The sequence below is a fragment of the Bombyx mori genome, chromosome 28 (genome assembly GCF_030269925.1).
Source record: "Bombyx mori chromosome 28, ASM3026992v2".
NCBI classification, from domain to species: domain Eukaryota; kingdom Metazoa; phylum Arthropoda; class Insecta; order Lepidoptera; family Bombycidae; genus Bombyx; species Bombyx mori.
This window is the reverse complement of record NC_085134.1, coordinates 9,697,141-9,709,268: the sequence shown is the minus strand read 5'-3', so window position 1 is coordinate 9,709,268 and position 12,128 is coordinate 9,697,141. Positions and strand designations below refer to the sequence as shown.

Here is a 12,128-nt window from a genome sequence, read left to right as displayed (position 1 = left end):
TATAACTACTGATACCATGCACACTACGCTTTTTTTTACCTAACCTAACCTAAAATTTTCTAATACATAGGCGCAAACACATGCATTAAACACATACTAACATAGCACGTAGAGAACGCTCGGACCTGTTTCTATCTCATTCTCTCGCCAGCTGAATCCTATACATTTATGTGTTTGTGTCACTGTGGACTTATTTTTTCGTTTCATCGAGTTTGAAATCACGATTCTAAAGAAGTTTCACTTCGAAAATGCGTACCTTCTCCCGGTTGGCGTGGCAGCGCTCGCGGTGCAGCAGCTCGCGGTGGGACAGCACCCTGGCGTCCCTCTGGCGGCGCCGCTCCAGCAGCGACGCGACCCTGAGCCGTCGCGCGGCCTCCAGCGCCGCCCGCCGCGCCCCCGCCGCCGCCTCCCGCGCTGCCGCGGCGGCCTGACACGCAACGTGCCGTGAACAAGCAGTAATATTTTTCTTTATTGCCCTTGTAGGCAGACGAGAGCATACGGCCCACCTGATGGCGAGTGGTTACCGTCCCCCATGAACTTCAGCAATGCTAGGGACAGAGCCAAGCCGCTGCCTACCGCTTAATACTCTCCACAAGCCTCGTTCGAAGAAGGACATGTCATAGCGCTCGGGAAACACCGTGGAGGGGAGCTCAGTCCATAGCCGGATGGTACGTACTTTAGCTCGTAGCCACACGAGCAGAGGCAGAACAGATCAGTGCCACATTCACGTCTCTTGGTCATTGGGAATGGTCAGTTTCGTGAATAATGTCAAAATAAAACGAAATAGAAGATCGAATACTTAAATGAACCTTAAAGTGTCAGTGATACGGTCGGATTTCGATCAATGAACGTACACCGGTTTTATTAATTAGGGACATACCAATGTGGTTTTTTTTTTAGGTTTTCAGATATCATCAGTAAACTCATTTCATTATTAACCCTTCGACTGCCGTGTAGATCACCGGTGCCTTACGCGGCGCACTCTGTTACAAGGTGCCTGGATTGCCCAACTTTGTTCGTTAATGTATTAAGTCTTTTAGGTCTCTTAAAAATAAGATTCTTCGTTTCCAGATTCTTCGTATTCGTCTTTTCCAGAATCTACTTGATGTTCGACCTTTGGAAGAAGATTGAAAAGAAAAATCGAAATCGTAGGGCACCGGTGACCTACATGGCAGTCAGAGAGTTAAGTCATTTATTATTAAGTTGGAGTTGGAATTCTACTTAGAGATAATTAGGGCAGTAATGTAAGTTTTTGAAGTCTTTAATTAACGCATTAGGACTGTTAAAGCTAACACGAGCCGAGCTCGAAGTCCGTGAGAGAGCGAGACAGCAAGAGAGACCCTCTCTGTCGCACTCGGGGGATTAGGTTAATAGAGTGATAAATAAACTCACGAGTTTAGTAAGTCTCTCTCGCCTCATCTGCCTCAGCCTGGTGTTCTGCGACCTGCACTGGTCCAGAAACTCGTGGCGTCTGTTCTCAGCCTCCAGCTGCTTGATGAAAGCTATCTCGCGGAGCTTTTCCTCTTCGTCGTGAGCTTTACGTACTATGTCCTTGAATGCAGAAATACAGATTAGTTTAACAATTCACGACACTGTGTACATTAGACATGTTTTTTTTATAAATGTATATGGCGCATACAACGTGATTTGACACAATGACACCCGCTCGGTGGAAAATCTTCCTTTTATCGTTCGCCTTAAAGTCGAGAGTCGTTCACGGAAATCAGCAATACCGGGGAACATGGACTTGAAGGGGGACCTGAATTCTGGGACAGAAGCGCAAAGGCCAGGGATGAGGTTTCCCTCCACTAAGCTCCAATAAGCGCTTTTATTTAAACCGTGTAAGTTAACGGAGGTGACACGAAATCAGCTGACTCATACTGCCGCACTAGGTCGTTGACCCCTGCCTCAAATGATATGTATATTTTGTGTTCTATTGCCACTTTTGTCGTACTTAAATATTAAGGCGAGTGACAAATGTATGATATTGTTTATTTGCTTTATTGTGATCAATACCTTGAGATGCTGGTCTCTGTTCTCGGCCGCTTTCTGCAGCCTCTGTTCCATTCTCAGTCTTTTCTCTTCGATCAATTGATTTTTGGCTACCTGAAACGGAGGCATGGACTATTAAAAGTTATCACTGACGTATCTTCACCAAGGCAAGCGCTCAATGGGAACATTAAATAAGTACTTTGTTATTATCGATTATGTATGAGGTAGGGATGCTCGATGATCATCGATATTAAAACATAAAACATCGATGTTTTAACATCGATATTGCATTATATAAAACACGATGTCACGGACACATATCGAAATTCTGCTGGCTGGTTCAACTCTATATCAACAGCGCAATAGGTTAAAAGGTTCTGCGCTTTCCAAGTTATTGTTTTTACAGTCACTTGAAAAAAGTATTGGAACTTATAACGTGTATCTATGCCCTGATATCTTAAATTTATTTTTCATTTTGTTGAATTATAAAAACGTGATTTTATGGTTGTTTTATTAATTGATCAATGTTTTCAAAAAAACATCGATGTTGGCTGTTATCGATATTTTGTGTGTATATTTTGTGTGTATCGATCGAGAATCGATGTTCTGTTATCGATGTCATTATCGATGCAATCATCGATGTTTTTCCAACATCGAACATCCCTAGCACGGGGTCTTATAGGCATTGCAAGTGAATTTCGCACTAATCTTGAAAGATCAGATCGTAGTCTGATTCTAAACGCACCTAATACTCTGTATAAGGATTCGAAGAACAGGCGAGCAGGAGGTTAAGGTGAAGATGTGACAGATGACCAGGAAACCCTTCGTGGAAATATAAGTGGTCCTCACTGAACCCTAAAAAAAAACGATTATTGCACAGAATCCTCACCTTCACTTCTTCAACTCTAGCAAGAAGATGGTGTATCTTCTTAGCTCTCTCCGTCTGATATTCCAGTCTCTGTCTCTCAGCCCGGGCCTGTTTAGCTTGGAGCCTCCTGAGGGCGTCCTGGAAGCTGCCGCGGCGCTTGATGCTCTGCGATAGCTTCGCGTGCAGCTGCTGGGCTCGACCTGTGGCGATGCCCGATTATGGTCCAATGTGTTTTAGTCCAATATGTTATGGACCAATGTGTTATGGACCAATGTGTTATAGACCAATTGTGTTATGACCAATGTGTTATGAACCAATGTGTTATGGACCAATGTGTTATAGACCAATTGTGTTATGACCAATGTGTTATGAACCAATGTGTTATGAACCAATGTGTTATGGACCAATGTGTTATGGACCAATGTGTTATGGACCAATGTGTTATGGACCAATGTGTTATGGACCAATGTGTTATGGACCAATGTGTTATGGAATAATGTGTTATGGACCAATATGTTATGGACCAATGTGTTATGGAATAATGTGTTATGGAACAATATGTTATGGCCCAATATGTTATGAACTAATGTGGTCAGCCAGAGTATAGACACACGAACTTTCTCGTTAGTACATGTACATGTTGTACTACAAACTCAATGTTTATAGACGTAAAATTGATTTTTCTTTACTACTACTACTTTACTCTTACTCTTTATTACAACGGCTGCCCTACCCTTTAAACCGAAACGCATCACTGCTTCACGGCAGAAATAAGCGGGGTGGTGGTATCTACCCGTGCGGACTCACAAGACGTTCTATCACCAATATACATCATTACATTATCAACAATAGCTAGTCATCAAAACTTGATTAAATTGAAATAAGACCACCTGCTTTAAAATAAAAAAAACTACTAAAGACTATGTTGATTTATGTTATTGAATTCAGTTTTCTTTTTATTTATTTTGTAGTATATACACGTCGCGGCTATATCGGCGATAGTACAGCGTTTATCAGTGCTTGTGCAGCTTGTGTTACCTGGGTCTCTGGCGACGAGAGCTTCTAGCGCTCCGAGGGTGTCGACTCGTTCCGCCCAGGACATGGAGGCGAGGGCCGACTCGTACTGCTCCTCCAGTCCAGCACCCTCGCACACCAGCTCTGCGTCTGTCTGTACGATATAACTATTAAGTACCCTGTCACTTATTTTGTTTTTCCTTAAAAATAATCGAAAAAATAATTAGATAATGTTCCCGTTTCACAAACAGTTAAATATAAGGCATTTTAAGAAGTTCCATCTATAAAGATGAAGTACAATGTACTGTTTACAAAAACACATTTTTTTTATAAATATTTAACATGTATCCTGTTTTTACGGTTATTAAGGTCGCATAGATACATTAGAATAAACATTTCGAATTGGAAAAGTTGAAACCGCGGACTTTCGACCTCATGTCTCTGACCTTGAGAATGCATTCGAGACGATTTCACGTTCCAGGAAGAAACACCTATAATGTTCATCATCACCATGCATAATAAGTTTTATATGTAAAAATTTCAAATAAAATAAAACACATTAATGAAGCGCCATTATTTAATCTAATTACCTCCGTGTCATCGGTCTCTGTATCCAGATCCACATCGGAAACCTGCTGCAGCTCCATTATCTGGCGATTGAGCAGGTCCTCTTCCTCGCTCAGCTTCCGTTGGTCGACTTCGGACTGAAAGTCGAGAGCCAGGCTGATCTTCCGTTCGTTCTCCTCGATCTGCGAGGTCATTTCCGCGATCTCCGACATCTCCGACGGATCGGCCGTCTGCAGTATGTCATTCTGGTCCGTCATTTGATCGTCGTCGTCCGAATATTTGAACGTGGACACGAACTCCACCTTCCATTTGTCGAAATCGAACATATCTTCGGTGCTCTCTTGGGAGCGGGACAGCGCGGTCGTGAGACTTTCTAGAGACGAGTGGAGTCTATTCGAGGTCAGGTCTATGTCGTCTCGTACCCTCGCCTTGCCTTTGCGCATGGCTTTGTTTCTGGCTGAACGAGTCTTCAAGCCAGTCACATCGGATTTCTGACGGATTATCGACGGATCATCAGACTTTTGCAAGTCATCCACATATTTCAGTAGCGGCGGTGAGCTTTCGTCGGCCGATTTTGAAGCGGCATTAGAAAAATCTTCCTTCGATTTAGGAAGGTCCGGTGAATACGCTTCTGATGACTTCGGCACCGGACTGATAGCTGTTTCAGCTTTGGAATTTGTTTCTTCATCAGACTTTACGTTCGAATCTGACATTTCCTCAATACATTTCTGGTTTATTATTATGGCAGGTTCGGGCGCAAAAGATTTCTGTTCTCTCGGAGCGTTCTCCAAGTTAAATTGAGGCTGCTCAGACTTAGCTCTGTGCGCTGAAGTTACAATGGGATTAGACTCTTGTTTGGGCGATTCGATCATAAGCGTCGGTAAGCTGGTTGTAGCAGACGGCTGGTTGAAACGATTGGCCCAGTGTGATCTTGATTGCTTTTTTGATTCGCGACTCAATCGTTTTGACTTAACAGTCAACCAGCCCTCATTATCGTTGTTGTCAACATTGAGAACTTCAACGGAATTCCCAACATTGTCTTCTGGAATCAAGGTTTTCAGACTTTCACTAGATTCGATTCGCGATATATCGATTTGTGTTACGATTGTATCAGAGCTACTGTACTCATCGCAGTCTTTGATTTTTTCTAGCGTCGGATTTAACTTCTCCGGTTTATCACCTTTTTCGTTAATTTTCAGGGATGTCGGTCTGAGTGAAGGTTTCTTGGTGTCCGGCTTTGTAGGTGGCTTGGAGTCACCGGCACCCATGTGTCGAACGGGTTTCTTGAGAGTTGTTTTATTCGTCGCTGGATCAAATAGGCTAGTTCGTCCGGTCGTCAGATTGAAGGGATAGCTGCATTTACTTGTTTGGTTTCTTTTAGGCATTTTCGGAGTTTTGGGTGCTGTAGCCGGTCGTATTTCTAAAGGAGCTTTACTCTTGGGAAGGTTGGAGACTCTGGTCGGAGTTTTCACTTCAGGTTTTACTGGTGCTTGTTTTGGTTTAGCAGCTGCCTGAGAATAAGCTGGTCTAAGGACTTTAACTTCGGTTTTTGATTCAGGTTTCTTCATTTCTTCTTTTTTCATGGTATCACTATCCTTTTCGAGGTCTTTATATGAATCTAAATATCCATTTGTAACATCACTATCACCAAGTTCTATTTTAGATTCTTTTAAATTAGGCGTCATGTTGTCGATGGGGTCAAGATTGGCCAATTCAAGGGCGGGAAGAAACGAATGTTTATTCATGTGATGTGAGTTACTGCTTTCATCCTCTTTAGCATCAATATTTTTGTCGGTCTTTTCATGAACTATTTTCTCGTCGTTTGACTTGAAACTATCGTTTGAAACGTCACCGAAGTTATCTTCGGATTTTGCTGGAGATTCCGTAGATAAACTTTGCTTTTCGTCAATTAAAGAATTAATGTCCTCGACTTTAATAATTACACCGTTATGATTCTCTGGCTCTTTCATGTCGATGCGAATTGTATTGGTGTTACTGAATATTTTTTCAATTTCGTTTTCCTTAGATTTGTTCAACATGTTTTGGTTTTTAGCGACGTTCACTATTAACTGTTTTGCTAGAAACTCGTTTTCCATGGCGTCGAGTTTACTTATGGTATATTTAGCTTGTTCCGAGATCGTTTCGCTAGTTTTCATCTCTTTGCTATCATTTTTTGCTGTAGTTTTGAGGATCACGTGCTTCGGACTGACATTCGCGATCTCTTTAGCTCTACCTACTTCAACAGTTTTAATATTATTCTCCGACGCTTCTTTCTGAATAAATACATTACTATCTTCACTGACGGAATTTTGATTGACAAAGTCTTTACTCTCCTTTTCTTTTATATCAGATAGTCGTATCGTATCCTTGGCGATCTTAGCATCGGGTTTCGGAGAAATTTTAGCTGCTATTTTACTGCTGAAAAATTCAACATTCGCCTTAGGACTAGTGGTGGGATGACTTAAAACGCGTGGACTGATCTTCCCGCTGCCTGGACTAGCTTTCCCGGTGAGATTTGGGCTATTCTTTCCGCTCGGAGTGTTGTGGCCAGAGAGGCAAGGGCTATTTTTTCCAGAGACTGAAGGAGAGCTCTTGACGGAGTGAGTGCGTCGGGACTCGGGACGAACGAAGTCTGTTTTTCTAATTTCCCATGCTAGACTTTGAGGTCTTTGTGGCGGAGGCGTGTTATCATATTCCCATTTGAGTCTGAACCATTCACCTAATGCTTTAAAATCTCGCGTGTAGTTCTCTAAAACAAGTATTACTTCTTGACATTCGTTTAGATTTTCGTGTGCTTCCACCGTGTTGTAGATTTCACCAATCTGAGCAAGAGATTTCGCAATGAATTTAAGTAGGACTTTGCATTAATTCTATGAATATCAAAATAAATAAGGCCTGATTGATTTTTAACATACTTTGTGATTTTGACTTATTTTTTTTATAATGCAAAGCTCAGGTTTGATTTCTATTGAGGATCAATGTCCGACTACTATATTCGCAAGAGGCAGTCATCTCTGCCTGCCCACAGATACTTAATACATATTTACTTGACAAACAGATAAATTATTTACAAATATACCACGCACAAGCATGACTTATGTAACGTTTTTCTGCTTATTGGACGGATATTTGACCCTGGGCAGATAAGAGTTGGAAGCAAAAACTTCAATTCTAAAGAACACTTCAAAAATCTATAGCCAGTAGTTTTTCACTAGATGATGATGATAATGAACAAGCAATGCTAGTATTGATAATACTCACAGCCCTCTGAAGGTCTCCAAAAAGCAACGCCCAGTATCTAGCACGGAGCTCAGATCGTTTGTCTCGTCCAGCGGAGGCAGACCGCAGCCGCGAGGGTCGAGCAACTGGACGACGGGGTGGCGCTGAGCGTGGTGGCTTACGGGTTTGCACCCGCGATACTATCAATAAACACATGTATAAGTAGTAATCGAATGCTTAATTACTGGTTTGATGAATTTACATTCCTTTTTTTTTATTGCCCTTGTAGGCAGACGGACATACGGCCCACCTGATGGTGAGTGGTTACCGTCGCCCATGGACTTCAACAATGCCAGGGGCAGAGCCAAGCCGCTGCCTACTGTAGATTCTGATTTTAATAGCGTGATATAATAAGCTGTTAGGAAATCAGCCTGAAGCATCACACGCTTTTTAAAACCTAAGATTTACAATTGGTCCTTGACATGTTAAAAGAAATTAAATATTAGTTTAGTATATATTTATTGCTAATTTGGTTAATATCAAAACAGATAGAAATATAATTTTTTTTTCAATGGTCATGATTATTAATTTGTCAATAGCGCACATCAAATTTCAGACTTGAACTATTATTTTCTATGTCAACTATATTTACAGTTAAAGAGAATTTATTACAAATATATATCTGGAAAAACAGGCAATACTATGTGTTACATTATGTTAATATAATGGTAATTTAATAACCTTTAAGTTACATGTTTTTAAGTTAAATAAATAGTTAACTGATGTAAAACCTTTACAGTTGAGGAGTGCACATTTAAATAACAAAGTTAATGTATATTGTAATTTCAAATCTTATATTTGTCGGACTCATTAACTTAAATGAAATATTGTGAATCATTCTTAATAATAGTTTATCTAAATAGCATTATTAAAAAAAAATTTGACCACTGTTGTTTCTTTTAAATTCTCAATCTTTTTAGTTTTTGATTACACATGTAATATTTGTAAACTGCCCATTAGCACTTAATAAAAAATATTTTTATTATATATCTGATAAAAATAATTACATAATAATATATTAAACAAATTCAGCTAATGAAAATTAACCTCAAGATTGTATCATGATTCATTCTTATTATTAGCTTTTTAACAATACTACAGTAGAACTGCTTACATCACTCACAATGAAACTGATGATCTCACAGCTCACTTGAGTTAAAAGATACAATCCAATTGCACAAATAAATAAATAACTTGGGACACAAATCATGCACAGTCGTCCAGCTCCAAATTAATATTGGGAAACATTGTGGATACCTGAGACTGACTTGCATATTCAACAAAATATATAAATAAAAAACACCCAGACAATGAGCCAACAAACCTCTTCGTCACATAAATATTTGCCGAATGCGGGAAACGGACCCACATACTCTTGGGAAAAAATGATTAAAGTTAATGATTTGAGACATACAAATTATTGGGTCAACCTGATAGGGAACACTGGTACTTTAATAAAGAGATATAATTAATAACAAAGTGGTACAATTATGTTAAAATTTCTACCTATTCCAAGCAGGTAAATGATAACTTCTTACTTATTTGAAGTAGATTAATAGACAAAGTATTTTCTAAAAATAATAATCAAAAGCTGGCTTAAATGTTGTCCAAATATGTATGTTTCTACAATGCTACAAAAAGAAGTGCTGCACAGAGAAATAAGCTAAGAATAATAAAATATATTGATCTGAATTCCCTTGACCTTTAAGGCAGCAGGTGGTAGGTTCCCACACAACCTTACATAATTCAGAGGGATAAAAATAAACATTATTGATTTCTTCAAGCGCCAATTATTATTAGGAAAGTTCAGATTGTTTATAACATTCAAAAAAACATCACAGATGTGTGTCGCATTTTGGAGATTTCATGGGTTAAAATTTTTTAGAGCTTGACCTTAGTGTTTAGTAAACATCAGACGCTCCTTATTCGCAACTTAAACGTTAGGTATAAAATATAAACGCCCACGAATATCAACGCGAGAACCGATTAAAAAGAACGGTATGAATATTTTTTTTCTATACTTACTCGGTGTGTCCACCGCTACGTGAAATGCAACTAGATTCCTGGCTTCCCTGCCTTCTTCTTGCACCAGCTGCCGTACCTCTTCCATCTCATCCACAAACAAATATTTTATGAGGGAAATAAAAAGAAAACCCAACACGCATCACTATAAAATGTAAGGCAACTGTTACTACTCTTTGGGAACATTAAAAGCAAGGCCACTTTATAGTTTCGAGTTATCAAAATTAATAAATAAAATAGACGGTTAAAGTTATTGTAACGGAGAAAATTAGAGAAAAAATTAATTCTCAGATATTTTCATAACAATTCGCATTTGACAGCAAAGTTACTAATGTTACCAGATTTTTAAAACGATTCACAGCTGTGTGCAGTGTATATTTTGTTATCGATTGTTTACCTATTTCTAAATAAAACATATTAATGCATCTATTAATAACGAAAATAAATAAATAAATAATGGATATTATATGATTTTTTTATTATTTTCTATAGGTTTGGAGAGTCATAAACATAATAAAATTAAAACTAGTTTTAATCATTATGTATTTACATCTTTATAATAATATCTCCATTATTATTACTAATATATTTCAGGTACATCAGATACATCAGTGAGCTTATCTCCCATGTAGAGTTAAGTTACACCAACTGATGCGATGATGATGCATGAGTAAAGTATAAATTAATTTTTCTTAGCAATTCTTTAATTTTTGTCTGTGTACTGTAGATATGATTATATTACATACTTCTTTCAAAATTCTATTTGCATTTATTTTTGTGGCACAGTAAGTTTATATATATTAGTGGGACAGCAGCTTACGTATGTAACGAGTAGCCTTTAAAGAAATAAACTAATGCATAGCAACGTGACATTCCGACCTGATAGTGATATGTAGTTCGTCATACCACTAATCACTATGCAATAAATTATAAATAACATTATGTGTACTAGTAGTGTCGAACAGTTTATCTTATCCATTAGTAGTAATTCACGATTCACAAGATGGCAACACATAATGTGGCTCAAAATTAAAAGTTTTTTTTTTTTTTTTTAAGAGATTTTATGACCTGGTAACTAAGACCTTTAAGTCATGTCTTATTTTACTTTAATATTATATTCTTAATTTTATGAAAAATGATAATATGGAGTGAAATGAAATGAAGATGATTAATTTGAGACATTAATCAACTGGGATGAAATTTAATGAAATGAGATGATATGGGATGAAATATAATCGCAGTAAAATGGTGGTCATTTACGGAGATTTTTTCAGTGGACTTTTTGGAGGATTACGAGAAGTTACGTCCAGCGGCTTTGTTTCATTTTCCCAGATTTGTGCACTTTCACAGATATTAAACCTTTAATAAACCACCGTTATTACACATTTAAACCTGAAGTAACACTAAATAGACAAAATAAAACAAATCACACAACTTCACTCCTCGCGTTCCCGCCAAAAAGTCCGTTTGTTTTTTTTTTTAAGAGATTTTATGATCTGGTAACTGAGACCTTTAAGTCATATCTTATTTTAATCTATATTCTTAATTTTATGAAAAATGATATTATGGAGTGAAATGAAATGAAAATGATTAATTTGAGACATTAATCAACTAGGATGAAATTAAATGAGATGATATGAAATGAAATCTAATCTCAGTAAAATGGTGGTCATTTACTAAGATTTTTCAGTGAACTTTTTGGAGGATCCCGAGAAGTTACGTCCAGCGGCTTTGTTTTATTTTCCCACATTTGTGCACTTTCACAGATATTAAACGGTTAATAAACCACCATTATTACACATTTAAACCCGAAGAAACACTAAATAGACAAAATAAAACAAATCACACAACTTCACTTCTCGCGTTCCCGCCAAAAAGTCCCCCATAAGTTTGTTTTGTATGTAGGTACCATAGATTATACACTTAATATATTCGAGGTAGGAGGTAGGTACCTTAATCTTTTCCATTTTAATGGGTGAAAGAGCTTCCCGGCCGACCTGCTTTTAAGTGGTTACCATAGGTCAAAAAAATCACATCCAAAACTGCCACTCAGCCTGAGATATGAAATTGATATCTCATTTTTATTGTGTAACGGTAACGGCTGTCGACCCATTAAACTTTTTTCCCTACATAAGCGCTGGTTGCCTAAGGGCCTATTCCAGCTACGCTCGGAGTTAGGTGAGCTCGTGAACCTAAGGGAATTACCAACACTGGACCTAGCAAAAGCAGTGCTTCATTGAATCTAACACCAGATGGGAATCACGACTCGCTGAGAACATCCGGCGTGTAACTCAGTGATTTGCGTCTAAAGGCTACGTTGCGTGTTGAACACTTCGACGCATTCGACAAGAATGGTGACTAGTGCTTGGAGATGGAGGTGAATCTG

At 38.5% G+C, this 12,128-nt stretch overlaps 1 protein-coding gene across 2 annotated transcripts in view; it reads right to left on the bottom strand.

Moving 5' to 3' along the window:
* The window catches only part of LOC101746699 (S phase cyclin A-associated protein in the endoplasmic reticulum), an 88,223-nt gene extending 78,133 nt beyond the window's left edge, over positions 1-10,090 (bottom strand). The window contains exons 1-8 of one of the 2 annotated variants that reach the window (XM_021346760.3): positions 9,746-10,090; positions 7,703-7,860; positions 4,465-7,263; positions 3,899-4,028; positions 2,882-3,060; positions 2,017-2,106; positions 1,393-1,551; positions 257-427 (exon numbers count right to left, since the gene is read on the bottom strand). In XM_021346760.3, the coding sequence (XP_021202435.2) occupies positions 257-427; positions 1,393-1,551; positions 2,017-2,106; positions 2,882-3,060; positions 3,899-4,028; positions 4,465-7,263; positions 7,703-7,860; positions 9,746-9,830 (3,771 nt within the window). In that variant the 5' untranslated portion in view covers positions 9,831-10,090. The remainder of the gene's footprint in view (positions 1-256; positions 428-1,392; positions 1,552-2,016; positions 2,107-2,881; positions 3,061-3,898; positions 4,029-4,464; positions 7,264-7,702; positions 7,861-9,745) is intronic. The other variant, XM_004924325.5, reaches the window with a different exon arrangement.
* Positions 10,091-12,128: the final 2,038 nt, after the last annotated feature.